The sequence below is a fragment of the Macaca thibetana genome, chromosome 16 (assembly GCF_024542745.1).
Source record: "Macaca thibetana thibetana isolate TM-01 chromosome 16, ASM2454274v1, whole genome shotgun sequence".
In the NCBI taxonomy this organism is placed as follows: Eukaryota; Metazoa; Chordata; class Mammalia; order Primates; family Cercopithecidae; genus Macaca; species Macaca thibetana.
In genome coordinates this window covers 74,985,305-75,012,062 of record NC_065593.1, presented here as the reverse complement: position 1 = coordinate 75,012,062, position 26,758 = coordinate 74,985,305, and the positions used below count along the sequence as shown (strand labels likewise).

At 41.4% G+C, this 26,758-nt stretch overlaps 1 protein-coding gene across 1 annotated transcript in view; it reads left to right on the top strand.

Moving 5' to 3' along the window:
* CEP95 (centrosomal protein 95) overlaps positions 1-23,247 on the top strand; it is a 28,456-nt gene extending 5,209 nt beyond the window's left edge. The window contains exons 4-18 of the mRNA XM_050762379.1: positions 1,012-1,122; positions 3,794-3,899; positions 8,498-8,696; positions 11,543-11,655; positions 11,844-11,973; positions 12,877-13,030; positions 14,970-15,109; positions 16,712-16,804; positions 17,647-17,779; positions 18,592-18,761; positions 18,872-18,946; positions 20,317-20,469; positions 21,913-22,059; positions 22,354-22,425; positions 22,913-23,247. Coding sequence (XP_050618336.1) covers positions 1,012-1,122; positions 3,794-3,899; positions 8,498-8,696; positions 11,543-11,655; positions 11,844-11,973; positions 12,877-13,030; positions 14,970-15,109; positions 16,712-16,804; positions 17,647-17,779; positions 18,592-18,761; positions 18,872-18,946; positions 20,317-20,469; positions 21,913-22,059; positions 22,354-22,425; positions 22,913-23,089 — 1,973 coding nt within the window. The 3' untranslated portion in view covers positions 23,090-23,247. The remainder of the gene's footprint in view (positions 1-1,011; positions 1,123-3,793; positions 3,900-8,497; positions 8,697-11,542; positions 11,656-11,843; positions 11,974-12,876; positions 13,031-14,969; positions 15,110-16,711; positions 16,805-17,646; positions 17,780-18,591; positions 18,762-18,871; positions 18,947-20,316; positions 20,470-21,912; positions 22,060-22,353; positions 22,426-22,912) is intronic.
* The last annotated feature ends 3,511 nt before the right edge of the window (positions 23,248-26,758 follow it).

Here is a 26,758-nt window from a genome sequence, read left to right as displayed (position 1 = left end):
GGCATGATCTCCCAAAGGACAGAGTATCACAAGAGTTAAGTTCCATCTATACCTGAGGTTGACTTGGAGTCCATTTCAGGTGACATTAAATATGTCAAGTTTTCATGCTTTTTGCCAACCCATTTCTAGTCAACATTTCAACCTAAACATTCATGTTAAAAATCTGTTATGGAGCAGGTACTGTGCTAGGGACTGTGTTATAATCTGAGTGTGAAGTGGATATGGCAGGAGATGTAGCTGGAGATGCTGAAGATGGGGTGAGATTTTAAAAGGTTTTATATGCAGTGCTTATATTTCAGAAGGGAGTCAGGGAAAGGAATTTAATCAGAAAAATGGTATGATATACACAAAATGAGGAGTTAACAAATATGGGGGGTTATGGTGGAGAACTCAGGAATTCCCGAGGAAAGTATCCCAACAAGTTTATTGTTTTTTTTGTTGTTGTTGTTTTGATGTTACTCTGCTGCTGTAATCTTCTGAACAAACCACCATTTAGAATAGGATACCACAGTCTGAAAGTGTTCTCTCTTGCCATTTTTTTCCACCAATCTGGTAAAGTCCTGTTTTGCTGCATTATATTTTTGTACAAATCTTACTAGAGATGTTTTCTTAAGTCCAATTATTTTGCTTCTCCAAAAAAGGAAGGAATATGCCAGTGCCCCCCCCCCCCCCCCCCCCCCCCCCCCCCCCCCCCCCCCCCCCCCCCCCCCCCCCCCCCCCCCCCCCCCCCCCCCCCCCCCCCCCCCCCCCAATTATTAGATACCATATTTAAATCTTTCCCCTTTTTTTCTTCAAACATAATCAGGCAGCAGGAAATTGGTGTTTTTAATATTTATAATATAATTGTTTCGTGTGTATTCTTTTTTTTATTTAATCTCCAAGGAACTGTAAGTTGCTATATCGCCTGTATTCTTAAGTGGCATTTTCACAATGTTATATCCAAGTTTCAAGATTATGAAGCTTTCAGATTTCATGGTTAAATTTTTTAATGGCTCTATATTCTGTCTCCAGGAGAAAATATAGTGAAAGGAGATAAAGAATCTATTAAGAATCTCCTGGAAATATTTGATGGTTTGTTGGAGTATCTTACAGAACGCATCAGTGAAACATCTCATGAGAAAAGTAAGTTGAAGAATGGAAATTTGGTTTGGTTTACCTTTTATGATATGTCCCTTTTGCCTTTTATCTTTTTGTATATTTTTCTTCATAGGAAGCAGATTCACTAATACAGTATATCTGATAACTTTAGTTGTAAATTTCAAATTCTTACTGTTCTAGCTGGTTGGAAACTCTTAGACTGTCATGTTCTTTTTTTTTTTTTTGAGACGGAGTCATGCTCTGTCGCCCAGGCTGGAGTGCAGTGGCCGGATCTCAGCTCACTGCAAGCTCCGCCTCCCGGGTACATGCCATTCTCCTGCCTCAGCCTCCCAAGTAGCTGGGACTACAGGTGCCCGCCACTTCGCCCGGCTAGTTTTTTGTATTTTTTAGTAGAGACGGGGTTTCACCGTGTTAGCCAGGATGGTCTCAATCTCCTGACCTCGTGATCCGCCCGTCTCGGCCTCCCAAAGTGCTGGGATTACAGGCTTGAGCCACCGCGCCTGGCCAACTGTCATGTTCTTTATCAGCTTGCATGTTGCTTATAAATTACTTTAAAACTAATTTATACTAGAAAGGTAAATTTCTGGCTAAATTATTTATTGTCCTATGATTGCATAAAATGTCCTACTCCAAAATTTTGTGTTTCTGAACTGCCATTTATGCTAAAAATTTGGATGTTACTGAGGCATCAACAGGAAGAACTGGTGCATTTCTGTCTTTAGCTTGCACTTATATTTGTGACAGCCTAAATATTTCAAATGTTTATCATTGCAAAAAGTAAAAGAACTTAACTGTCTTAATAATTTGAGATTAAGTAAATAATGCTGTTGGTCATGAATGGAGTAATATATTACCTGTTCTTATATTGAAAAGTTACCCAAAATAAATTTTCAGCAGTAACCACAATTTACATAAATTCGAATACAAATTAAGACAAAAAATTGGGGTAGGCTCATCCTCCTTCATTCTCACTTCATTCTCACTTAGTGAGACCTGTGATTATAACATTTGAAATTAATCTTAAAGTCTTTGGTTAGAGATAGTTTCCTACCTTTAATCATTGTTGCTAAACTATTTAAAAGCTGGGAGGGAAAATTGAAAAGTCTGCCACACTGGACCTTGCTTTGTTTCAAAAATTGAGTGTTTTATATGCGCCTGAGTACTCTGGGAGGATTCCAAGCTGCGTGTCATGTTGATGCTCTCAAACCTGTACTTTAGTCAGGGAGACAGCCATAAATACGTACATTAAAAGCATAAAGGGGGAATTAGAACTAGGGGAGAGTATTGACAGGTGGAACTCACCTAATTCAAGGCTACCAGTAGGTATTTGTATGGTGTGTACCTTTTTAGTCTTTTTAGCAATAGGGTTAAGAGGTAGAAAATTACCTCTAAGTAAAGAGAGATTAATTTGAAATGTAAAGAGAGCAGCAGTTTTTTACAGTTTAGTGCTTGCTCGCAGGAAGGGGAGGGATGGTAGTGCCTGGCTAATGATACGGCAGTGGGGATGAATAGAGGAGGACACAGCTGAGGGATACTTTTATGTGAGTCTGGTGGTGATGAAAGACTGAAGGATATTTCCAGGGGAGATCGGCAGTATGTGGTGAGCTACTGGGGAAGTTGCTCAGATAGGCTTCCCTATATGACAGTACCTTAGCTGGACAGCATTTTCTTAGTCTGCTTCTCATCTTTGGAGGTCTAAAATATACTTACCTGGCAGTATTACTTAGAGCTGATTAGATTCTTCAAAATGCCTGTTAACAGTAATGGGGAACAAATCTTTATTATCACTAATCGTATCAGCTGTGCAGGGCAGCTTCTACCTGGGACCTGAGCTAGCATTATCATTTACCACTGAAGGAGGAGGGGTTGAAAGGAAGACCGTGGGTTCAGTGCTGGGTTCTGCCTCTCACTATCTGACGGCAGCTCTCTAAGCCTGTTTTCTCAGCTGAAGTTCTTTCATAGTAGTTGTGAAAGTTAAGTAAGTAGATATGTGTAAACAGTTGAGCACACAGCCTAGCTCAGAGTAAATGCATAGTAAATGTTAATTGATGTTATTGAAATGTTGCTTGGTGAATATGGAAATAGAAAAAAAAGGTGGGTGTTTGAATAGTGAATCTCTAGACATGGACATGAAAATATCCAAAGGGGTAAATCTGAATCATGGGAGGTTTCACCTACCTATATTTTGAAATCATTTCCCTAGTGAGTTATAGCCACTGGTGAAAGTATGTATTCTTCAAGTATGGTGGGATGGAAAAAAGGACTGATGGTATTAAGAAAAATTTCATCCAAGCCCTGATGCAGCCTGACTCAGCCTAAGGCATGATTATCTTGGAGCTTGCATTACGTTGACGCAATCATGTTTTGTGTTATCTTGATATACCTCAGACATACCTTACAGATGGAGAGGTATAAGAATATTAAATGGACGTGCTACCAACTTAAGAAATAAAACATTGTTCATACAACTCTATGCCCTATTTTTAAAGCAACATTCTTGTTTCTTTGTTACTCGAATAATACATGCTCATTATAGGTGAAGATTTGGTTCTTTCTGATTGTACTTTCACAAGAACCCTGTTTACCATGGCAAATTAGGGGTGCCTCACTGTCCTTACCTCTCCCTGCCTCTTACATAGAAAAAGTAGTATTCACTTAGGGGTTTTTTGGTATTGTTTTTATCTGTTCTGAACAGGTGAAACTCAACAATATTTTAAAGAATCCGATCGAGGAGAACCTTTGGAAGAGCCAGAAAGTACTAAAGAATCTAAATCATCATGGAAAAGAGTTTCTTTTGGGAGGTAGCATTCAGTGTCTCTGAATTTAATGAATACAAGTTACACTTTTTGGACTAAGAATTAAAATTGCACATAATATACCAAGATGGCACGAAAAAAAGCTAATGTGAAACTTCTACTAGCTTCTCATATTTTAAACCTTCCTGAGGGAGTTTTAAGAACCTTGAGTTATATATAATACCTAAATCTCAGTATTAACTACCTACTCATTTTTAAATTTTTTTTTTTTTTTTTTTTTTGAGACGGAGTCTCATTCTGTCTCCCAGGCTGGAGTGCAGTGGCATGATCTCGATTCACTGTAAACTCTGCTTCCCAGGTTCAAGCGATTCTCCTGCCTTAGCCTCCTGAGTAGCTGGGACTACAGGCATGCGCCACTATGCCTGGCTAATTTTTATGTTTTTAGTAGAGTTGGGGTTTCACCATGTTGGTCAGGCTGGTCTTGAACTCCTGACCTCAGGTGATCCACCTGCTTTGGCCTCCCAAGGTGTTGGGATTACAGGCGTGAGCCACTGCGCCCAGGCCCTGTTTTTCTCTTAATCGTCAAAGTAGGTCATCATCTTTGCAAAAAACTTGCAAAATAGAAAAAGCAGGAAAAAAAAATCTATTCCGAACTAAATAACTGCTGTTGACATTTTGTTAAATTTTTTAGTCCTTTTTACTATGTTTTTTTCTTTTTTGGATTTAGTCATATGTCTATATAATTTTGTTGCCTGCCCCTCACCCCTGCTTTTTTAATAAAGAGACAGAGTCTTGCTCTGACACCCAGGGTGGAGTACAGTGGCGTGGTCAGAGTTCACTGTAGCCTTGAACTCCTGGGCTTAAGCCCAAGTAGCTGGGACCACAGGTGTGCACCACCACACCTGGCTAATTTTTCTCATTTTTTTTTAAAAACAGAAATGGCGTCTTGCTATGTTGACCAGGCTGGTCTTGAATTCCTGGCCTCAAGCAATCCTCCTGCTGCAGCCTCCCAAAGTGCTGGGATTATAGGCATGACCCACCTCACCAGGCTCGTTTCCTGCATTCTTAAACTTCACATTAAGTGTTCTCAAATTGTTAAATTCTTTTTTTTTTTTTTTTTGAGACAGAGTCTTGCTGTGTCACATAGGCTGGAGTGTGCTGTGGCGCGATCTCAGCTCACTGCAACCTCTGCCTCCCGGTTTCAAGTGATTCTTGTGCCTCAGCCTCCTGAGTAGCTGGGACTACAGGCACATGCTGCCACAGCTGGCTAATGTTTGTATCTTTAGTAAAGACGAGGTTTCACCATGTTGGCAAGGCCGGTCTTGAACGCCTGACCTCAAGTGATGCGCCCGCCTCAGTCTCCCAAAGTGGGATTACAGGCATGAGCCGCTGCGCCTGGCCTCAAGTTGTTAAATTCTTTTTTTTTTTTTTTTTTTTTTGAGACAGAGTCTTGCTCAGTCGCCCAGGCTGGAGTGCAGTGGCGTGATCTCGGCTCACTGCAAGCTCTGCCTCCCGGATTCATGCCATTCTCCTGCCTCAGCCTCGCGAGTAGCTGGGACTACAGGCATCTGCCACTACGCCCGGCTAGTTTTTTTGTATTTTTAGTAGAGACAGGGTTTCACCGTGTTAGCAAGGATGGTCTCGATCTCCTGACCTCGTGATCCGCCTGTCTCAGCCTCCTAAAGTGCTGGGATTACAGGCGTGAGCCATCGCGCCCAGTCTAAATTCTGTATAATAATTTTTAATCACTGTATAACATCATTCGTGTGGATACGTCATAAATTACTAAACCATTCTTCTGAAGTACAGGGTTTTAAAAAATATTATCAAAAACGTGATACTTAATGTTTATTCCTTTTTTCTCCTTATATTTTGAGGCTAGATTCAGAGTAAAACAGTATAGATGTTTTAAGGCTAATAACAAGTTGCCAGATTGTTTTCCAAAAAGGCCATGACTGTACATTTACCAACAGTATAGAAATGCTGGGTTACAGGACCCTCATGAGCCAGTATCATTGATCATTTTCACAGTTTTTAAGCTTGTGCTTATTTCATAGACAAAAATATATTGTCATGACAGGTTTGATTGCACTTCTTGTTCATTAGAGGTTGAACATAATGCTATGTCTTTCTTTTAAATGATTCTCATTTTTTTTTTTTTTTAAATAGAGTTTGTCATGGTTCGAAGAGCACAGGCAGTGCCTTCTTTTTTAGGTCTCGTACATTGTAAAAAACATGTCTCAAAGGAGACCATCATAAGATGAACATCTTTTCTTTTCTTTTTTTTTGAGACAGAGTTTCGCTCTAGTCGCCCAGGCTGGAGTGCAATGGTGCAATCTTGGCTCACTGCAACCTCTGCCTCCCAGGTTCAAGCAATTTCCTGCCTCAGTCTCCAGAGTAGCTGGGATTATTGGCGCCTACCGCCACGTCCAGCTAATTTTTTGTATTTTTAGTAGAGGTGGGGTTTCACTATGTTGGCCAAGCTGGTCGTGAACTCCTGACCTCAGGCGATCCACCTATGCCTGCCTCCCAAAGTGCTGGGATTACAGGTGTGAGCCACCACACCCGGCCTGATGAACTTTCCATAAGATTTTTAAAATAATAAAATAAGTGCAAAAGTGAAACAATTGAAGGATATTTAATGCAAAATTAGCATCCCACCCCCTTCACTCCCGCACCCTAGAGTCACCAGTATTTGCTGTTCTCCTATACATTTAATCATTGACACTTTATATACAGCTATTTCCATCATTCATGTATCAGTCAAAACAAAACATAAGCAGCAAGACATGCTAAGCAGCAAAAGGGAGAGTCTTTTCCTTTTTCTGCACCCAGCAGCTGTCCAGGTCCTCAGCGTAAGGGCCCTCTGGTCAGACTGGGCCCTGAGTTACACGCAGTGGCAGTTTTTTTTCTAGGCTTCAGGCAAGATTTCCAATAGCCTATTGCCATCCTGCCCCCCTTGGCTTCATAAATTACTAAACCAGTGTATGGACCATAAGTCTTGGAATATTCTCCCTTCCTTTTGGTTCCTGGCAAACTCACCCTCCAGTAGACCAAAAAGCTACGCTTGCCATTGGGATAGGCACAGTAACAGAAGGACCAGAGTCAAGCGTGGATATTGCAGGAATGCTTCTTGAAGGAAGAGAATCAGATGGATTGACTGGGAATGGAAGGGATGGTGATTGCAGAAGCAGGTTCTGTGATGTCAAGTGCCGTGTAAAAAAGATGTTACTGTAAAATGAATTACTTATTTTAACATTATAAGTAGAGAGGGGAATTGTGTTTAAGAATAATGCAGTTAAGGCAAAGGAAGAAAGATTGAGAGAGATGCCTGGCCAAGGTGTTTGGGTTTGATGTGATAAAAGGACTTATGGCAGCTTCCTTTCATATTTAGATTTAAAGTGATAGCTATCATATACATTCACAGGCATCTAATTTAGGCTTCAATATATGGACCATAGTCTTTTTTTTGACACCGAGTCTTGCTCTGTCACCCAGGGTGGAGTGCGGTGGTGCAGTCTCGGCCCACTGCAACCTCTGCCTCAGCCTCCCAAGCAGCGGGGATTACAAGTATGTGCCACATGCCTGACTGATTTTTGTATTTTTAGTAGAGATGGGGTTTCGCCTTTTTGGCTAGGCTGGTCTTGAACTTCTAACCTCAAGTGATCTGCCTGCCTTGGCCTCCCAAAGTACTGAGATTACAGGTGTGAGCCACTGCGCCTGGCCTGGACCATGAGTCATTGTTTGTGGTACTAGCTAAGACCCTAACTGGTATCTGTTCATACCAAGACGTGCCCATAAAACAGCCAGCATTTCCATAACCCTGGCACCTATTTTTGTAAAGCAAAATAATAAAACATTATATAAAACTTTGCTTTTAAATTGCATAAATGTTTCTGGATTACAAAAGGGCATCTTTCTGATAGCAATTAAAAATAATTGATATTATGGCCGGTCACAGTGGCTCATGCCTGTAATCCCAGTACTTGGGAGTCTGAGGCGGGCGGATCACTTGAGGTCAGGAGTTCGAGACCAGCCTGGCCAACATAGTGAAACCCTGTCACTACTAACAATACAAAAAATAGGCAGGCATGGTAGCAGGTGCCTGTAGTCCCAGCTACTCCGGAGGCTGAGGCAGGAGAATTGCTTGAACCTGGAAGGCGGAGGTTGCAGCGCGCCGAGATGGTGCCATTACACTCCAGCCTGGCGACAAGAGGGAAACTCTGGTCTGAAAAAAATAATAACAATTGGTATTTTGAGCAATTGGACCAACATTACTTCTTTCAGCATTATTTAATATTTCTATTTCCTAGGAGCAGCACTTTGGGAGTCTGAGGCAGGAGGATCACTTGAGCCTAGGAGTTCGAGACCAGCCTGGACAACATAGTGAGACCTCCTCTCTACTTCTTTTAAAACTAAAGCAATTACAAAAGAAAATTACATTCTAATTTAGTTAGATCCCTCTGTGCTGAGGCTACGTCTCTGGTTTAATTATTTTTTTATGTTCTTAAGTTTAAAAAATATTTCTAATGTGTTTGAACATGTTTATATACGTATGTATGTATTTATATACGTATGTATGTATTTATATAAAATGGTTTATTTCTTAGAATTGCATCGTAATATCCACTTTAATTTGTCTTACTAGCAGAAACCCTTTCTGTGAGTAGGATTCCAAATGCGAGGAAGCTAGGGGAGCCTATCCGAGCAGCTATTCCTTTACATCCACCCTACCACCCTTCAGAGCCTCGAGCACCCTGCCCCATAGGAAAAGAATACTTGCATTCAAGTCACTGCCCCCCAGCTGTAAATTCTACTCAAGAGCATATGGAATTTTCTGGGGTAAGTGGAAAAGCTTACTTTCAGTTGGCTAGAAGTACACGTGTATGTGTGTCTCTGTGTTGGTAATTGATTAGAAGCCCGTGTGTGTGTGTGTGTATTGGTGAAGTCTTTATTCTTTGTCAGGGAAGCCCCTATATTTAAAGAAGTCTCTGCTAGAATTGTCAAGCATATTGCACTAGTCAAAGCATTGTACTCCTTAAAATTTGCCTCTGTATACACCTGCACATTCTTGTTCTAGGAAGATAGGAGAAAGATGAATGTATATAAAGGGAAATAATAAGAGTCAACACACAGTGAATGTTTATTTTGTGGCAGGCGCAGTTCTGGATACTTTAGGGGTGTTGAATAATTTACTGCCCATAACAACTCTGGAGTAGCTACGATATTTATTGTGGGGAAGCTGATATAGACAGGGTAAGGTTACATAGCAGTTACAGAGTCAGGATTTGAACTTGGGCATTCTGGCTTCAGAGTCCATATTGTGTCCATAATTTAATAATTTCAAATTTAGAAAACACAGAGTGGAAAAGAAAATAACCATCCATGCATATTCCCATTATCCAGCATGAACCACTGTTCATACCATACTGGCTTATTTGCTTCAATTGCAGTGAGCTGAGATCGTGCCACTGCACTCCAGCCAGGGTGACAGAGTGAGACTTCATCTCAAAGAAAGAAAGAAAGAAAACCCTTTTTATTTAGTCATCCTGTCCCTATCTTTTTAAAAAGAACAGGACTGGGTTTGGTGGCTCACACCCGTAATCCCAGCACTTTGGGAGGCTCACGTGAGCACCAGAGTTTGAGACCATCCTGGGAAACATAGTGAGACCTTGTCTCTACTAAAAATAGAAAATTAGCCTGGAGTGGTGGTGCATGCCTGTGATCTTAGCTACTTGGTAGGCTGAGGCAGGAATTCCTTGAGCCCAGGAACTGCAGTGAGCTGTGACCACACCACTGCATTCTAGCCTGGGCAGCAGAGCAAGACGCTATCTCAAAAAGAAAAAAATAAAATAAGAAAACAACAGGCAGGTATATACACAAGGTAGACATATAAACAGTGATACATTCTCATTATTTAAACATTCAAGCAATGCATTAAAAGTACAGAGATGAAATAAGCATTATTAACATTAGGTGACCACATTCTCAACATTCTATGCATCTAAAAAGTAGAGTGGATAAAAGAGGGGTTAAAATAGAGTCATAAGATAATGTTTACTTTTCGGAGAATCATAGTGGGAGTTTTGGAGATGGTTCTGAGCTGGTAATATTCTGTTTCTTGACCTGAGTGGCAGTTAAATAGGAGTATTTATTTTGAAATAATTAAGCTAGAAATACTTTATTTTAAAAGTTTCATAAAAATAAGATTATGTTGTTTGTTTTATTTTTTTTTGAGACAGAGTGTCGCTCTGTCGCCCAGGCTGGAGTGTAGTGGTGTAATCTGCACCCACTGCAACCTCTACTTCCCAGGTTCAAGCAGTTCTCCTGCCTCAGCCTCCCGAGTAGCTGGGACTACAGGCGCACATGCCACCACACCTGGCTGATTTTTTTTTTTTTTTTTTTTTTTAGTAGAGACAGGGTTTTGCCATGTTGGCCAGGCTGGTCTCAAACTCCTGGCCTCATCCGCCTGCCTGTGCCTCCCAGAGTGCTGAGATTATAGGCATGAACCACCACACCCAGCCTACTAAAAGGTATTTAATTTTACTCTAATAGAAAAAGATAATGAAGTTGAAATTAAAGATATCATTAAACATTAAATAAGTGGCCAGGTGCAGTGGCTCACGCCTGTAATCCCAGCACTTTGGGAGGCTGAGGTGGGTGGATCACGAGGTCAGGAGTTCAAGACCAGCCTGGCCAAGATGGTGAAACCCTATCTCTACTGAAAATACAAAAATTAGCCAAGCACAGTGGCCGGCGCCTGTAATGCCAGCTACTGTGGAGGCTGAGGCAGAAGAATTGCTTGAACCCAGGAGGTGGAGGTTGCAGCGAGCCGAGATCGCACCACTGCACTCCAGCCTGGGTGACAGAGTGAGACTCCATCTCAAAAACAAACAAACCAAAAAAACATTAAATGTTTCTTCATCACAAGAAGTATCTTCTAAAAGATGATCTCTAAGACTAAGAAATAAATTTAGCTGGACACGGTAGCTCATGCATGTAATCCCAGCACTTTGGAAGGCTGAGGCAGGTGGATCACCTGAGGTCGGGAGTTCGAGACCAGCCTGGCCAATATGTGAAACACTGTCTTTACTAAAAGTAAAAAAAAAATTAGCCGGGTGTTGTGGCACATGCCTGTAATCCCAGCTACTAGGGAGGCTGAGGCAGGAGAATCACTTGAACCTGGGAGGCGGATCGAGCCTTTGCACTCCAGCCTAGGCAACAGAACAAAACTCAAAAAAAAAAAAAAAAAAAAGAAATTTAAAATGTTAAGGGTTTATATTCATATTTTGGGAGGTATTGTCTTTGTTTTAACTGTTTCAATTTTGGACAGCCTTTATTGACGTCAATACAAAAGATAACCACTTGAATACTCTGTACTAGTGGTAATTTTTTTGTTGCCCAGGCATAGTGGTAATCCCTGAAATTTCTTATTTAGAGAACACCTGGCCTGTCTTTTTATTTGAATGGCATCCTGAGCCACATTTTTTCTCTGAGCGCAGATTTCTAGACATTGCTCCAGTTCTTTGGTGCATTGAGTGTCAATAGGGTCTTTTGACAAATGCACTTCAAAACGGAGGTTGAAGGCACATAGCTTTGTGCCACAGTTCCTCCCTTCCTCACCCCCAGAAAGTTCATGTTTCTTATTTGTAGCTTTTTCAAATCAACTTTTTTTCTGTTTTTAATAGGATCTAGATGACAGAGTTTTCTTAACTTCCAAGTTGCCGAAAGACAGCAAAGAGGAAGTGTACCCAGCTCAGGTCCAAGGGCCTAGGACAAGGAAGCCTCCCAAAGGAAAAAGGTAACATTACTGCAGACTTAAGTGTTTACAGTCTGTTTGCAAAGAAATTTGAAAATGCAGGGGCATAATCTCCAAATTTAGCTGTGAAGACCAGAATGAAATATTTGTTAAAGTATGTATTACAGTTATTTTAAACTAAATAATAGACACCTAGCTATTTTAACTGTCAGATGGTCACTTAATTACAGAAATGAAAACAGAGCTACAGCCTCATCCTGCAATTCACCTTTTCCCCAGAGGCCAAGAAAGAGATTAACAGAACAAGAATTACATGATGTGTCAGAGAAACTCTCTCAGCGGCTCTCTGAACTAGATTGGGCAAGTCTTGTTTTTTCATCTATATTGAGATTCCCATGGCTTAAGTGAACATTTAAATAATCTCTCAGTTGAAAGTGAGGTATTAGAAATATAGTTGTGTCTTATTAATAGTTACTGTGAAAATGTTCTGTAAATCAAGCAGATGGAACAGGAAGTGATCTCTCAGCCTTTCATGATCTAACTAAATTTAGTGCAGATTTATCCAAATGTTACTGAATTTTGATGAAAACTAAATCATTTAACATAAATGATTGTGTTAAGCCATTTTTTTTAGATATATCTATATAGTTCCCCTTTGCTGCAAAAGACAGATCTGGTATGAAATTGGATGGATCACTGATTCTCACAAAATACAGTATTACAGTTTTAAGGTATCATTGAATGAATGTTTTAAATCCCTATGTGACTTAGTCAAAAGTTTATTGAAACTTGGTGATCCATAGCACTGATCTACACCTTTTTAAAACTAAACATGTATGCCAGGTGCGGTGGCTCACACCTGCAATTCCAGCACTTTGAGAGGCTGAGGCAGGCGGATCGCTTAAGCCCAGGAGTTTGAGACCAGCCCGGGCAACATGGTGAAACCCTATCTCTACAAAAAGTAAAAAATTAGCTGGGCTTGGTGGCATATGCCTGTAATCCCAGCTACTCAAGTGGCTGAGATGGGGGATCACTTGAACCCAGCAGGCGGAGGTTGCAGTGAGCCCAGCTAGCACCACTGCACTCCAGCCTGGGTGACAGAACGGGATCCTGTCTCAAAAGTGAATAATTAAACATGCATAAGCATCTGAAAACTTGTTATTAGTGACTGTCAAAGGAAGCTTTTTTAAAGGTCTGCCTACTCCTGCGAATTTACATTCTGGTGAAGTCAGTGAAAGATGTTGAAAAAAGTTTTCTCAATAGATGTTAAAAAGTGCCCTGGGTGATCGGATTAAAGAAAAGACTGACCATAAAGAAGAAGATACTGGAAATGAAGAGGTAGAGGATGGAACTGAGGAGACACTGTCTCAGCACAGTGATGGCATCGTGGAGTATGGGCCAAAGAAGACAAGGCCAGGTACTTACCCCAGAGAGACTGAGAAAGGGGGACAGCCATGTGAACTACTTAGGCAGTTCCATCTGTTCTTAATAACTTAGATTCTAATTTTAAATAGTTGAGAAATATATAAAAGGATCAGAAGTAATATCAAACACCTGGATCTTCCCCGGCTAGAAGTAGCTGGTGTTAACAGTTATATTTGCTTTAGCCCCTTTGTGTTTAAGTAAAACAGTAGAAACCCCCTCTGCTCTCCCCACAGATCTCTTCCCCACCCTCAGTGCAACCACTATCTTAAAGTTGGCGTCTTTTCTTCTGATCCTTGTTTTTATACTTTCTTAACAGCTCTTACATTACTTGTCTAAACATACTATTGTTTTATGTCGTTTAGAAATTTACGTACTGTATATATTATTTTGCAACTTGCATTTTTTTCTGACATTGTCTTAGAAATCTATTGCTGTTGATACTTATAGATCCAGCTCATTCATTTTAACTGCAGTGTAACTGAGTTCTTATAGTGTGTCACTTTTGTGAGTTCTTACAGTGTGTCACTTTTGTGTGGGTGTGTGTATATATATATGTATAGCACTATACATTTCCCCTATTGCTGGACATGTTGATTGTTTCCAGTTTTCATTACTATAAAAAATCTGCAATGAACAGCCTAGAATATGTGCAAGAGTTTCTGTGATATCTCCATCTAGTAGGATTGCTGGATCGTAAGGCCTACATTTCTTCACCACTGCCAGCTTGCCCACCAAAGTGATTGCACTGCTTTATACTCATATCAGCAGTTTCTGGTTTGCCACGTCTTTGCAGACACTTCCTACTGTTTGATATGCCATTGTTCAAATCCAATTATCCTGTCGTCCACCAACTAAAATCCTGCATATTTTATATTTAGTTTTATCTACTTTGGTCATCCATTGTTTCTTCAGAAATAGCCTTTTTCTGACCCAACTTCCTTAACTTTTTCAGTTGTGTTTTACTCCTTCAAGAATGCTCTTTCCTTCTCTTGACTGTTTCATCTCTCTTCCCTTTAAAAGGACTCAGCCAATTTCTAGGCACCCTCATCCAGGAACCTCTTCCTTTCCCTTATTATGTACATACACATGGTATCCTGTTGTGAAAACAGGTTATAAATTAAAATATTATTTCAGGTGCGTCTTCAGTTTCTGGAGAAGAATACATCATGCATCATGAGCAGCTATCATTCAAAATAGATTATGCAAGTCAGTTTTTAAAAATACATCTTAGAATTTGAAATGTGAAAGATTTGAATTAAAAGCATGTGAAAAAAATAACAAGCTCAGGGAAAATTTATTTATAAAGGTACCAAAACTAGCTTCCTTGGTCTTAAGGCTCTCTTGAAGTGCTTTTCCCACTGGAGTCACCCTCTTCACAACTAGCAGATGCCCAGACACACCTATAGACAATGGGATAAAAAGGTTTGTAGAAAGAAATGGTTTGTTAGATCTCTTTGGCAGTGTGCAATTAGGAGGGCTAGATTGCTAAGTAGGGAAAAATTGGGACCGCTTAGACAATGCTTAACATGTTAACTTTGCCTGTAAGCATATATAATAAGATAGATATGTATGCTTACATCCCACCTCCTCAGGACCCAAGCAGATGCGCAGCTCAGATAATTTACCTTTTCTCTTTTCCCATCTCCCCCATCACCAAGAGCACTCTCCATAGTCCTTTGTGCATAGGAGGCATTCCACATGTTGAATATCCAAAGTTGAATGTAGAAGCTAAGTGTTTGAGACAGTACACATTCGTATGCATTTGTCTGTTACTTGGTGTTACCATACCAATACAAGTTAGTTACAGAAGACAGTCCCTTTAGCACATTTCACTCATCAGTCTCTCTGGATTTAGTAAAAACCAACTTTGGTTTCCAGCATAACATTCTGGCTATCAGGAACTAATGTTATGTGTCTTTTCTCTGTTGCAGGACTTTCCATGCATAGAAAGCCACCCTACAGATCCCATTCGCTCTCTCCATCTCCAGCTAACAAATGCAAACAGTTCCACACGGAGAGAAAAAGGCAGCGCAAACCAAGAGAAACAGATACCCACCAATTCCGAGCACAGGTGCTTCCCCATCTCTTGACTACCATTAAGCAGCAGCCAATACCATTTCCCCTCAGCCAGATGCTACCATGAACATGCTGTTGATTTAAGGCTTAAAATGCATTTAATATTCTTGAGCGGAATGGATGATAGAGAGCTACGTGGCATAGCTTATGTCTCCATTAGCATAAAATTATACTCATGAAACTTAAGAAAAATAACCTGGCCAGACATAGCTTGGTGTTCCAGTAGATTAAGAAAGAGGAGATCAGCGTGAGTTGTTATTTTCAGAGTGAGTGAGCTTCAGAGATGAGGGGAATTTGAGGTGGATTAAAGTGACAGGCCACTTGAGTTACAGAGAAGATGAGATCAAGTACCCAAGACAGGAATGAGAGGAGGTGGTTGGGATTCAACAACAACGAGACTGGTATGATTACCTAGGAAGACTTTCCCCTGTGGAATGTGGATTTTGAAATGTAGCATGGATTTAGAACACTTAAGTTGTTTACAGTAGTAGGTTTTATAATGCAGTAGGATTTATGATGGTGAAAAACTAAAACTAATTCAGACGTCTCACACTCATTTGTAACTCAGCATGTAACTTCCACTCAGGAGAGTATCAAAATAATTGCAAAAACTTGAGAACAGAAAAAATGCGTGATGTAAAATTTCATTTTATGTCCCAATTATATATGTTAAAGTAATGTAGATTTGTGAGCCGGGTGCAGTGGCCCAGCACATTGGGAGGCTGAGACAGGTGGATCACCTGAGGTCGGGAGTTTGAGACCAGCCCGGCCAACATGGTGAAACCCCATCTCTACTAAAAATACAAAAATTAGCCGGGCATGGCAGTGCACGCCTGTAGTCCCAGCTACTCGGGAGGCTGAGGCAGGAGAATCACTTGAACTCGGGAAGTGGAAGTTGCAGTGAGCCGAGTTTGTGCCACTGACTCCCGCCTAGGCAAGAGTGAGACTCTGCCTCAAAAAGCAAAACAAAAAAACCCATACATTTTGTGATACAGAGTCTGAAAGGAATTTTTTAAAAAGTGAATGAGCGGCTGGGCGCGGTGGCTCATGCCTGTAATCCCAACCCTTTGGGAGGCCAAGGTGGGCAGATCACAAGGTCAGGAGATTGAGATCACGGTGAAACACCGTCTCTACTAAAAATACAAAAAAAAAAGTTAGCTGGGCGCGGTGGCAGGATTTTTTTTTTTTTTTTTCTCAAGGCGGAGTTTCACTCTTGTTGCCCAGGCTGGAGTGCAGTGGCGTGATCTCGGCTTACCTCAACCTCTGCTTCCCGGGTACAAGTGATTCTCCTGCCTCAGCTTCCTGAGTAGCTGAGATTACAGGCATGCACCACCACGCCTAGCTAATTTTGTATTTTTAGTAGAGATGGGGTTTCTCCATGTTGGTCAGGCTGGTCTTGAACTCCCGACCTCAGGTGATCCACCTGGCTCAGCCTCACTGCATGCGACTAAGCTTGGATGCTCAGTTGAGGCACCGCTGGGATTCAAACCCTGGATCTCCTGTTTACTAGACGGGTGCTTTACCCAACTAAGCCATGGTGCTGCCCGTTATATATGTTTTTAACAACTGTACTATCATATGACCTTTTCCCCTATAGGCATTTACTGAAGCATTTGAAAGGGAACTAAGAAGACATAAAGTTCAAGAGAATATTGGACCTCTAAGAATACATGAGAAGGAGGAGGAAACAGTGGGTAAAAGTCTACACTGTAATAAATGCCATTTGATCAGATGAGGGGGAAGTACAAAGATGATCTTTTTAAAAGAAGAAGGGGCCAACAGGGCCTTAATCATGAGCTCTTTAGGAAAAGGCAGGATTTCATGTCATGATACAGGACTTTTACTTCTTAATAAGGCATTCAGGTTGCTAAAATATGACAAGACGTGGTACCAAAGAAAACTAGCGTTTTTTTCCCCTACTTAAAACTTACCATCAGTTTTTATAAGGGTATTTGACTTAGCAGTTCAGGGTCTTAAAAACTAGTCTAGGCTGACAAAATTAAAGAAGAGTAAGAGAAGACAGAACATCCTAGTTGATCTAGACCTGGTTGTAAGAAACTCAAAACCGAAGTTTTCATTGCCTTTCAAAAGAATGGTTACAGAAACGAAATGAAATCATGGGGAAAATGCTTATGCTAAAATATTAGTGAACAAAACAGGATATAAAGTACAGTATGGTTACAACTAAGCATACTGCATAGTTGCTTGAGAATTTTTTTAAATCTACATGGAAAAAGAGAAGTACATCGAAACAATAGGTTAAAAAAAAAAAAGATTAATAGTGGTTGTATTTAGGGTGTGGGACTATGGTGACTGAAACTTGAAAAAGATTCAGTGCTTTTTCAAATTCCAAGGGATGCCAGAGGCCAAAAGATGCCTTTAGTTTAGAGTGAGTGAATTATTAACCAGATTTTACAAATTTGAAGTAAGGTGGGAAGTAGTTAGCTATTTTTGTCAATATGTAATATTTAAGATGATGCATGAAAGAACTATTAGACCTTTTATTTTTATTGTTTTGTATCTGCTTCTAAGGAAAAAATATACAGAGGAGAAGCTGTTCTTAAAGAAACTCCAGAATGTAGTCAGCCCTGGAAGATTTACTCTAGAAAAACCACAACTCAGAGTCCAAGAGGTGGCCTCCCAAAGCCAAACAAAGCAGTTCCAAGTAAGAACCACAGAATTGTACTTTATGGAAAACTGGCAGCCTTTGAAAGCAAGTGCAGCATTCCAGGGACACAGCACTGAAAGCTAACATCCACCAGTTAGCTGAAGAAAGTTGTTTTTTTTTTCTTTCCACTGCCATGTGGCTGGTTTTCTATAGAGGGCTAAAACTCTTCAATAAGGAAGTACCTTAGGGAGGCCTATATATTGGCACCCAAGGAATGCCAGGACTGCCACCTGCTGCGCCACCATTAGCCTCACTCCTGTGCTTACTCACTTTGGATGCCTTTTTGTCTGTTTCTGGGAAGTTGGTAGAATGAAGGGGATGCTCCAAGGCAAGCAGATGACCTGTCCACCTCCTGTATATTGACAGTGCCAATGAGTGTAGAGTCTTGTTACAAGGAAACAAAGCCATGAGAAATGCCAGGCTTCCTGTTATACCCCAAAGATTGCTGGCCCTCCTACTATATCCTTTAGACCAGAAACGTTTCTTCTAAGCACTTGCCTACCAGGAGGGTTGAGGAGTCTTCTATTTTACCATACGTAGAGAATCTACCCGCAGGCACTGAAGCAGCTGAGCAATTAGGATGGACTTCCCAGGACCAGCATGGCATCAGTCAGAATGTATTTTTATCCTTATCAGTAGTTGGCTTACTCCAATCAGAGGAGGAATGCAAATTATTATAAGTACATTTAGAATTGTTCTTTACAGAATCAAAACCACATCACTTACATAAGCTTTGATCTACCAGGGATGTTGGATGACAGTTCTTGTCCACAAGTCTCAGATTAAGAACATCTTCTTTTACCTTGCAGTGAAAGTAAGTGAACACAGTCTCCTGCCCCTTATGCTGGAGCAGTTTCCATTTCTCTATGTTTCTGGCCCAACACTAAGCAAAATGTGGAAACAGCAAATTGCACAGGTTGAACAGCTTAAGAAAGAGGCATGTAGAGAAAATCGATCAAAGAAGAAACTGCAAGATGAAGTAAGTTACTGTCAGTCTTAAGCATAGAAATTTAAATGAGAGAAGAGCTTATCCTTGAGAATTGAGTGAACAGCATTATTAACCTACTTGATTTCGTGTCCCCCTTCAAGATAGAAGAAGCCCTAAGAAGGCATGACCTCCTTACTACCCTTGTCAGGAAAGAGTATGAACATAACAAGAGACTGGTATGTCAAGAGCAAGTTGGATATTATAATTTTGAATTTGTTATATTCATTCCCTTTATGTGTGCTAGCTGGGCAACAGTCCCACAGACCCTTCACCTCTAACACCTGCATGTGGAAGTGTTGCTTAGGTCTTTAACCAAAATTGATAGCCCATGCCTGTAATCCCAGCACTTTGGGAAGCTGAGGTGAGAGGATCACTTGAGACCAGCCTCAGCAACATAGTGGGACCCTGTCTTAAAAAATATATATATGGGTATGGAAAAAATGAGCCTGGCATGGTGGCATTTGCCTGTGGTCCCAGCTACTTGGGAGGCAGAAGTGGGAAGCGTGGGAGGGCAAGGCTGCAGTGAGCTGTGATCTTGCCACTGCACTCCAGCCTGCGTGCCAAAGTGAGACCCTGTCTCAACAACAAAACAAACCCAGAATGGGCAGGGGAAGAGCTAGGTACTTTATGTACACAGTTGCAGTTAGTCTTTATAGTAATATATTACAGATGTTTTCTATGAAATGAAAACCCTGAAGCTTTGAGGTATTAAGTAACTTGCCCTGGGTCTCACTGATAAGCGAGGGACACAGCTGAGATTTTAATCCAGTTCTGTCTGTGGACCTCCATGGATCCGTCTAGGTGCCAAGTGGCTGAACTTAGTGCTGTTTGCCATCTCCCATCCTCAGGTCCCAAGTAGAGAGCTCCGGGATTTATCAGCCTCCGTTACAATTTTGATGAGAAATTGTACTTAGAGAATTATGAAGGGAGAGGATGGAGGTCAGAAACAATCTGCCAAAGGAAGAGATTTGAAAATCTTTGCCTGAGTGTGGAGTAGAGATAAGCCATGAGAACTATAATACTAAACAGTTCCAGAAAGATCTCAGGAACTGCAGATGGTACTTTCCTATGGGGGGGAAAAACACTAATATCTGAAACACCTACATAAGAGTCTGTAGGTGACCCCATTTCATCTTCACTCCTTTGTCAGATATTGTCTAATTTCCTTAGTTTTTGCCTAATTAAATACTCCTGGCAGCCCAGGCTCTGCTTGAAAGTCTGGATGTGCCATTTTCCTACTCCTTGTGAGCTGGCATATGGGCCAGCCTTGTTAGCAGCCTCCTGGTGGCATGGGAAGTGAGCCCTCAGTTCCGCAGGAGTGCCCAGGATCACTGCTGCCCTCTGCTGCGGCAGGGGGTTGTTGGAGCTGCTCTTCAGATTGAGGTGATGAAGCTGCCAAAGGCTGAAGGGCTTCTGGGGCCACTGGCACCTCACACCTGGCATACTGCCTGAAGACATCGTGATGGGGAGTGGGGCAGATGAGAACGCTGGAGTCTGCATTCCTCTTGTCCTTACTCTTCTCTTCCCTCCCCTTTCCCTTTCTTAGCAAGACTTCAAGGACTGCATTCGTAGGCAAAGGTTGACCCAATCAAAGATAAAAGAAAATCGACAGCAAATCGTTCGTGCTCGAAAATATTATGATGATTATAGAGTTCAGTTGCATGCAAAAATGATGAGAATGAGGACCCGGGAAGAAATGGTAAGTCTGGCTTTTCTGTCCAGCCCTGTTAAGAAGGTGAACTTTGTTACCTTTCAGGACCACCTTCTTTGTTCGTGAGTCTTGTCCAAATTTGAATCTAAAATCTAAATCGAAGTCCTATAGTGCTGGCCCTGAGTTCTGCTTGGCCGCACTTCATTTTCTTACTCCATTGTGCATTCCCGTCCATTCTCAGTCTGTGTCTCTCATCTTAATGTGAAGTCTTACTTCCTCCCTGCCTCTTACACATAACAGGTACGTCTCCAGTAAAACTACTTTAGAGGTTTTGGGAACATGTTGTGAGAGACAGGAATTTAAGGTGTGATAACATGACCTTGTATTCCACATAAAATCAGGGATAGTGTCAAAACAGCTGTACTGTGAGAGGTTTTCCACAAGGTATTTGCTATGTCATCCTTATCAGGCTGAAATGATTAACCTTTTGAGATCCCAGGCTAGCAAGAAATTTCATCTGTAAAATATTTTAGTAATTGTAGTTAACTACAATGGTAAAATGTAAAATGGTGCAGCTGCTTTGGAGAACAATCTAGCAGTTCTTCAGAAGGTTACCCAGCAATTTCACCCCTAGCTATATAATCACACAAAAAACACAAATGTTCATAGCTTTACTTGTAATAGCCTAAAAGGAGAAACAACCCAAAGTGCCCATCAGTTAATGAATGGATAAACAGTGTGCATTTATTCATACAGTAGGCTGTTACTTGGCAATAAAAATGAATGAAGAATTCATATATACTGCAGTATAGATGAACCTTGAAAACATGCGGAGTGAAAGAAACCAAATATGAAAGGCCACAAATTACATGATTCCATTTTTAGGAAGTGTCCAGAATATGCAAATCCATGGAGATAGAAAGTAGACTGGTGACTGTCAGGGGCTAAGGATGGGACCAATATAGGGTTTCTTTTTGGGGTGGTAAAAATGTTCTGTAGTGGTGATGGTTGCACAACTAAGTATAATAAGGCATACTGAGTTATTTACTTTAAAAGGGTAAGGCTGGGCTCAGTGGCTCACACCTGTAATCCCAGCACTTTGGGAAGCTAAGGTGCAAGGATTGCTTGGGACCAGCCTGGGCAACATAGTGAGACCTCATTTCTCCAAAAAATTAAAAATTTAGCCAGGTGTGGTGGCACATGTCTGTAGTCCCAGCTACTCAGGCAGCCAAGGTGGGAGAATTGCTTGAGCCTGGGAGGTCAAGGCTGCAGTGAGCTGTGACTGCACCACTACACTCCAGCCTGGGTGACAGAGCGATAACCTGTCTCAAAGAAAAGGAGGTAAATTTTATGGTATGTCAAAATATCTGAATAAAACTAGTATTTCAAAAAAAAAAAAAAAAACCTTTGTGAAATATAATCAGTATATACCTCTAGTTGGCCAAAATGATTATATTCCTCAGTGACTTTATTTTTACGATTAAATGACAGATATTTAAGAAACTGTTTGAAGAAGGTTTAAACATTCAAAAGCAAAGATTACGAGACCTAAGAAACTATGCCAAAGAAAAGCGAGATGAACAAAGGAGACGCCACCAGGATGAACTGGACTCCATGGAGAACTACTATAAGGACCAGGTGGGCTCCTGGCACTTGATTACGCTGTTGTGCTTAGTCCTGACCACTTGCCCTTGTGGAAAATTTGCTTAGTCTGTTGACAGTAAACCTCCTTGTGTTAACTAAAGTTTGCACTCTACAGATTAGAGGACCCCATTTTCAAGATTGAAATTTAAGATCAAATAATACTTGACCATAGTACAGTATATTGTCCTATTTCCATTAAAATTATTTTAAGCCTATGAACATTAAGAAATGTTACATTTGGACTACAAACATTAAATATAATATTTGTTTTTTTCTTTCTATAAACAGTTTTCATTGCTGGCAGAAGCCATATCACAGGAACATCAAGAACTTAAAGCCAGAGAGAAATCTCAGGCCCAGGTAATAATTAACAAGATAGAAGCAAAGTCATGCACTGCATGGCAATGTTTCCTTCAGCAAGGGACCTCGTACATTGGTGGTTGGAGCAATAGGCTATACCATATAGCCCCGGTGTGCAGTAGACAGTACCATCTGGGTTTGTGTAAGTACACTGACATTTTGCACAATAACAAAACACTTGCTGCATTTCTTGGAACATATCTCCATCATTAGGTGACACATTTATTTACATTTTACATTTATTTACAGTTTAGGAAGTAGAAAACAAACGTAAAGGGAATGGAGAGAAGACTAATAAGGCACTCCATCTATGACCCAAGACATTTTTATCCTATGATTTTAACTTTAGTTAGGTCTCTGTAAGAGCTGCTGCTAGATTATTAAAAATTTTGGAGGAGTTTGATTAGCTGGAAGATGAAGAGGGAACAATAGATGAGGGCCTGGATAAATGCTGTGAACAGCAGGATGACATGCCTTCTTTTTTCAGACATTACATAAGGTGAAGCGGGAGCTGAGATCTAAGATGGAGAAGGAAATTCAACAGCTGCAGGACATGATAACACAGAATGATGATGATGTTTTCTTCCGGGAACTGGAAGCTGAGCGCTTCAGATCTCGGCTTCAGCTGGCTTCCTTTCAGTACAGTAAAAGTCCCTCCCTGTGAGGCCAGACTTGATCATAGGTGAAGGTTCTGGAGGCCTTTACCGGGACAGAGCTAGAATTGAGCCAGTAAACAGATAAGCCAGAAAAATCATTTTCAAATGCTTTACCTATATTTCCAGTACTTTTTATGAATTTTAAAATAAAAATTGTTTTCTAAAAGCTTATTATTTTGAATTTATGACCTAACATCTGAAAAGGGGGGATCTTCATTAGTCGTATTTGTGCTAAAGCAATTAACAAGCCTTGTTTGAGCAGCCAGCTCCTGAAGTTTGTTGCTTTAAGTCAATAAAAATAATTAAGAATTAGCACTTGACAAAAAAGTACATACGTTAGAGAAGAAAGGTGGGTGGTTATCAGAGGTGGGCCTTGGAGAACCTTGACAGTACCGTGTATGTGTAGACTTTTCATAACGTGGCTGGAAGATGAGGGAATATGCATTATGGCAGTTGGGCGCAGTGGCTCACGCCTATAATCCCAGCACTTTGGGAGACTGAGGCAGGTGGATCACTTGAGGTCAGGAGTTCGAGACCAGCCTGGCCAGCATGGTGAAACGCCATCTGTACTAAAAGTACAAAAATTAGCTAGGCATGGTGGCACCTGGCTGAGGCACAAGAATCGCTTGAACTTGGGAGGTGGAAGTTGCAGTGAGCTGAGATCGCACCACTGCACTCCAGCCTGGGCAACAAAAGTGAAACTCTTTCTCAAAAAAATAAAAAATAGGCCGGGCGCGGTAGCTCAAGCCTGTAATCCCAGCACTTTGGGAGGCCAAGACAGGCGGATCACGAGGTCAGCAGATCGAGACCATCCCAACATGGGCTAACATGGCGAAACCCCGTCTCCACTAAAAAATACAAAAAACTAGCCGGGCGAGGTGCCGGGCGCCTGTAGTCCCAGCTACTCAGGAGGCTGAGGCAGGAGAATGGCGTGACCCGGGAGGCGGAGCTTGCAGTGAGCTGAGATCCGGCCACTGCACTCCAGCCTGGGCGACAGAGCGGGACTCCGTCTCAAAAAAAAAAAAAAAAATAAAATAAATAAATAAATAAAATGCATTCTGGTTTCTGTTGGTTGGCAGAAGATAGCAGTGAGAGAGATAAAGGGTGGAAAGCCAGGCTGTCATTCAAAGATGCATTAGTGACTGCAGGTGGGAAGAAGGCATGATGGGCTTCAAGTGGGCAAGAGTGTACCAGCCTCATCTCTGGTATGGAAGAATATGAGGGAAAAAAACCACTTGGGGATGGTGTTTTCAATGGAGAAGAAAAGCTACACTTAAGCTAGAGGAAGCTTCAGAGCAGTTGAGGATATGGGGACTTGGATGGAAGCCCAGGAGTGGCAGAGAGAGTGCTGTGGGGATGAGTGTATGCATGATGAGAGGCCAGGAGGCATGAAGCAGTGAAACCTGACCTAGAGAGAAAAGACATCTGATCAACTGCTGTGGTTCTAAGTGCTGAGCTCTTGGAATGGAAACTGTCAGAAGGGTGGGCCACCAGGCAGGCGAGAGCTTCCAGCAGGGAAAGGCTTAATGGACTGGGTGTGTTTGGAGCATGGTAAGTGACATGCGGACACCTGTGATGGGTTGTGACAATTCAGCAAGCACAGGTGAATGGAAAGGACAGGAAATGCCCAAGATAAGGTGAAGGGATGGCCTGCCCCTCCGCACCTGTGGGCTTTTCTAGTCAGGTGGGACGAGAGACTGGGAAAAGAAAGAAGACACAGAGACAAAGCAGCACTCAGCATATGGAGGACGTGCGCTGGCACTGGTCCCTGAGTTCCCTCACTATTGATCACTATCTCTACCATCTCGGAGAGGGGGATGTGGCAGGACTATAGGGTAATGGTGGGGAGAGGGTCAGTGGGAAAATGTGAGCAAAGATCTCTGTCATAAATAAGTTAAAGGAAAGGTGCTGTGCCTTAATGTGCACGTAGGCCAGATTTATGTTTGACTTTACACAAACATCTCGGTGCATTAAGGAGCAGTATTGCCGCCAGCATGTCTCACCTCCAGCCATGAGGCAGTTTTCTCCTATCAGTAAATAGAACATACGATCGCGTTTTACACCGAGACATTCCATTCCCAGGGACGAGCAAGAGACAGAGGCCTTCCTCTTATCTCAACTGCAAAGAGGCCTTCCCCTTTTACTAATCCTCAGCACAGACCCTTTACGGGTGTCAGGCTGGGGGACGGTCAGGTCTTTCCCTTCCTACAAGGCCATATTTCAGGCTATCACTGGGGAGAAACCTTGGACAATACCTGGCTTTCCTAGGCAGAGGTCCCTGCTGCCTTCCGCAGTGCATTGTGTCCCTGGGTACTCGAGATTAGAGAATGGTGATGACTTCTACCAAGCATACTGCCTTCAAGCACTTTTTTTTTTTTTTTTAACAAAGCACATCTTGCACAGCCCTAAGTCTATTAAACCTTGAGTCAACACAGCACATGTCTCTGCAAGCACAGCGTTGGGGCTATGGTTACAGATTAACAGCATCTCAAGGCAGAAGAATTTTTCTTAGTATAGAACAAAATGGAGTCTCATGTCTTCTACTTTCTACATAGACACAGTAACAGTTGATCTCTCTTTTCCCCACAATAAGGCTAGATATGCAAGAGCTGGAACATAAGTTCTAAAAAGTGTTAGAGGATAAAGTAGATCTAGATAGCCATAAAATATTGAGTAAAAAAATTTTAGACTACAAAATATGCAGTTTTATAGAAAAAACCACGGTGTGAACGGGTATTATACATATGATGCAATATAATGTAAATACAATACAGAAAAGATCTAGAAGCATAGCACTCAGAAAAGATCCAGAAGCATAGCAGGTGTGACTCTGAGCGGTAGATTATGTAATACCATTAGATCTGTTAGCACAAGCCTAACAATGCTTTTATTATACTTTTTTTTTAAATGTAAAATATTTTAGGAAGATTAAGTTGCTAGTTCTGGTGACTGGTGGGAACTGGTGCTCTTTACCAAGCTAAAAAGTAACTAGGAATAACCAAAAAAAAAAAAAAAAAAAAAAAAAAAAATTTATGAGAGAATTGGTCAGCAAAGGTCAGAAAATAGGAGACAACATATTTTTGAAAAATGAAAAGCAAATAAAGATCACTTCACCAGACTAGCTTAACAAGCAGAGGACGGTGCGATTCAAGTGCTGTGGATCATGTGCATCAAGCCAGTCAGCCTGGAGCAGCCCAGGAAAGGCTCATCACAATCGTGCATTTGGAAAGTCCTGTGGGGGATGTTACAGAGTGAGGTGCTTCATATTAGAACTAAATGCCTCATCTATCATAAGGGACTAACCAGACAGTATTTACAGTTAATGAAAAGCCCAGCCTGGCCAACATAGTGAAACCCCATCTCTACTAAAAATACAAAAATTACCTGGGCATGGTGGTGCACACCCTGTAATCCCAGCTACTTGGGAGGCTGAGGCACGAGAATTGCTTGAACCTGGAGGTGGAGGTTGCAGTGAGCTATTGTACCACTGCACTCCAGCCTGGGCAACGGAGCAAGACTCTTACAAAAAAAAAAAAAAAAAAGCATTAAGAATACTTAAGTGGGCAGGAGAAACATCTTAGGTTCCCCCGCCCATCCCATAGACTGCACCATGGCATGGTGGTACCCACCTGTAGTCCCAGCTACTTGGGAGACCAGTAGTTTGAGGCTACAGTGCA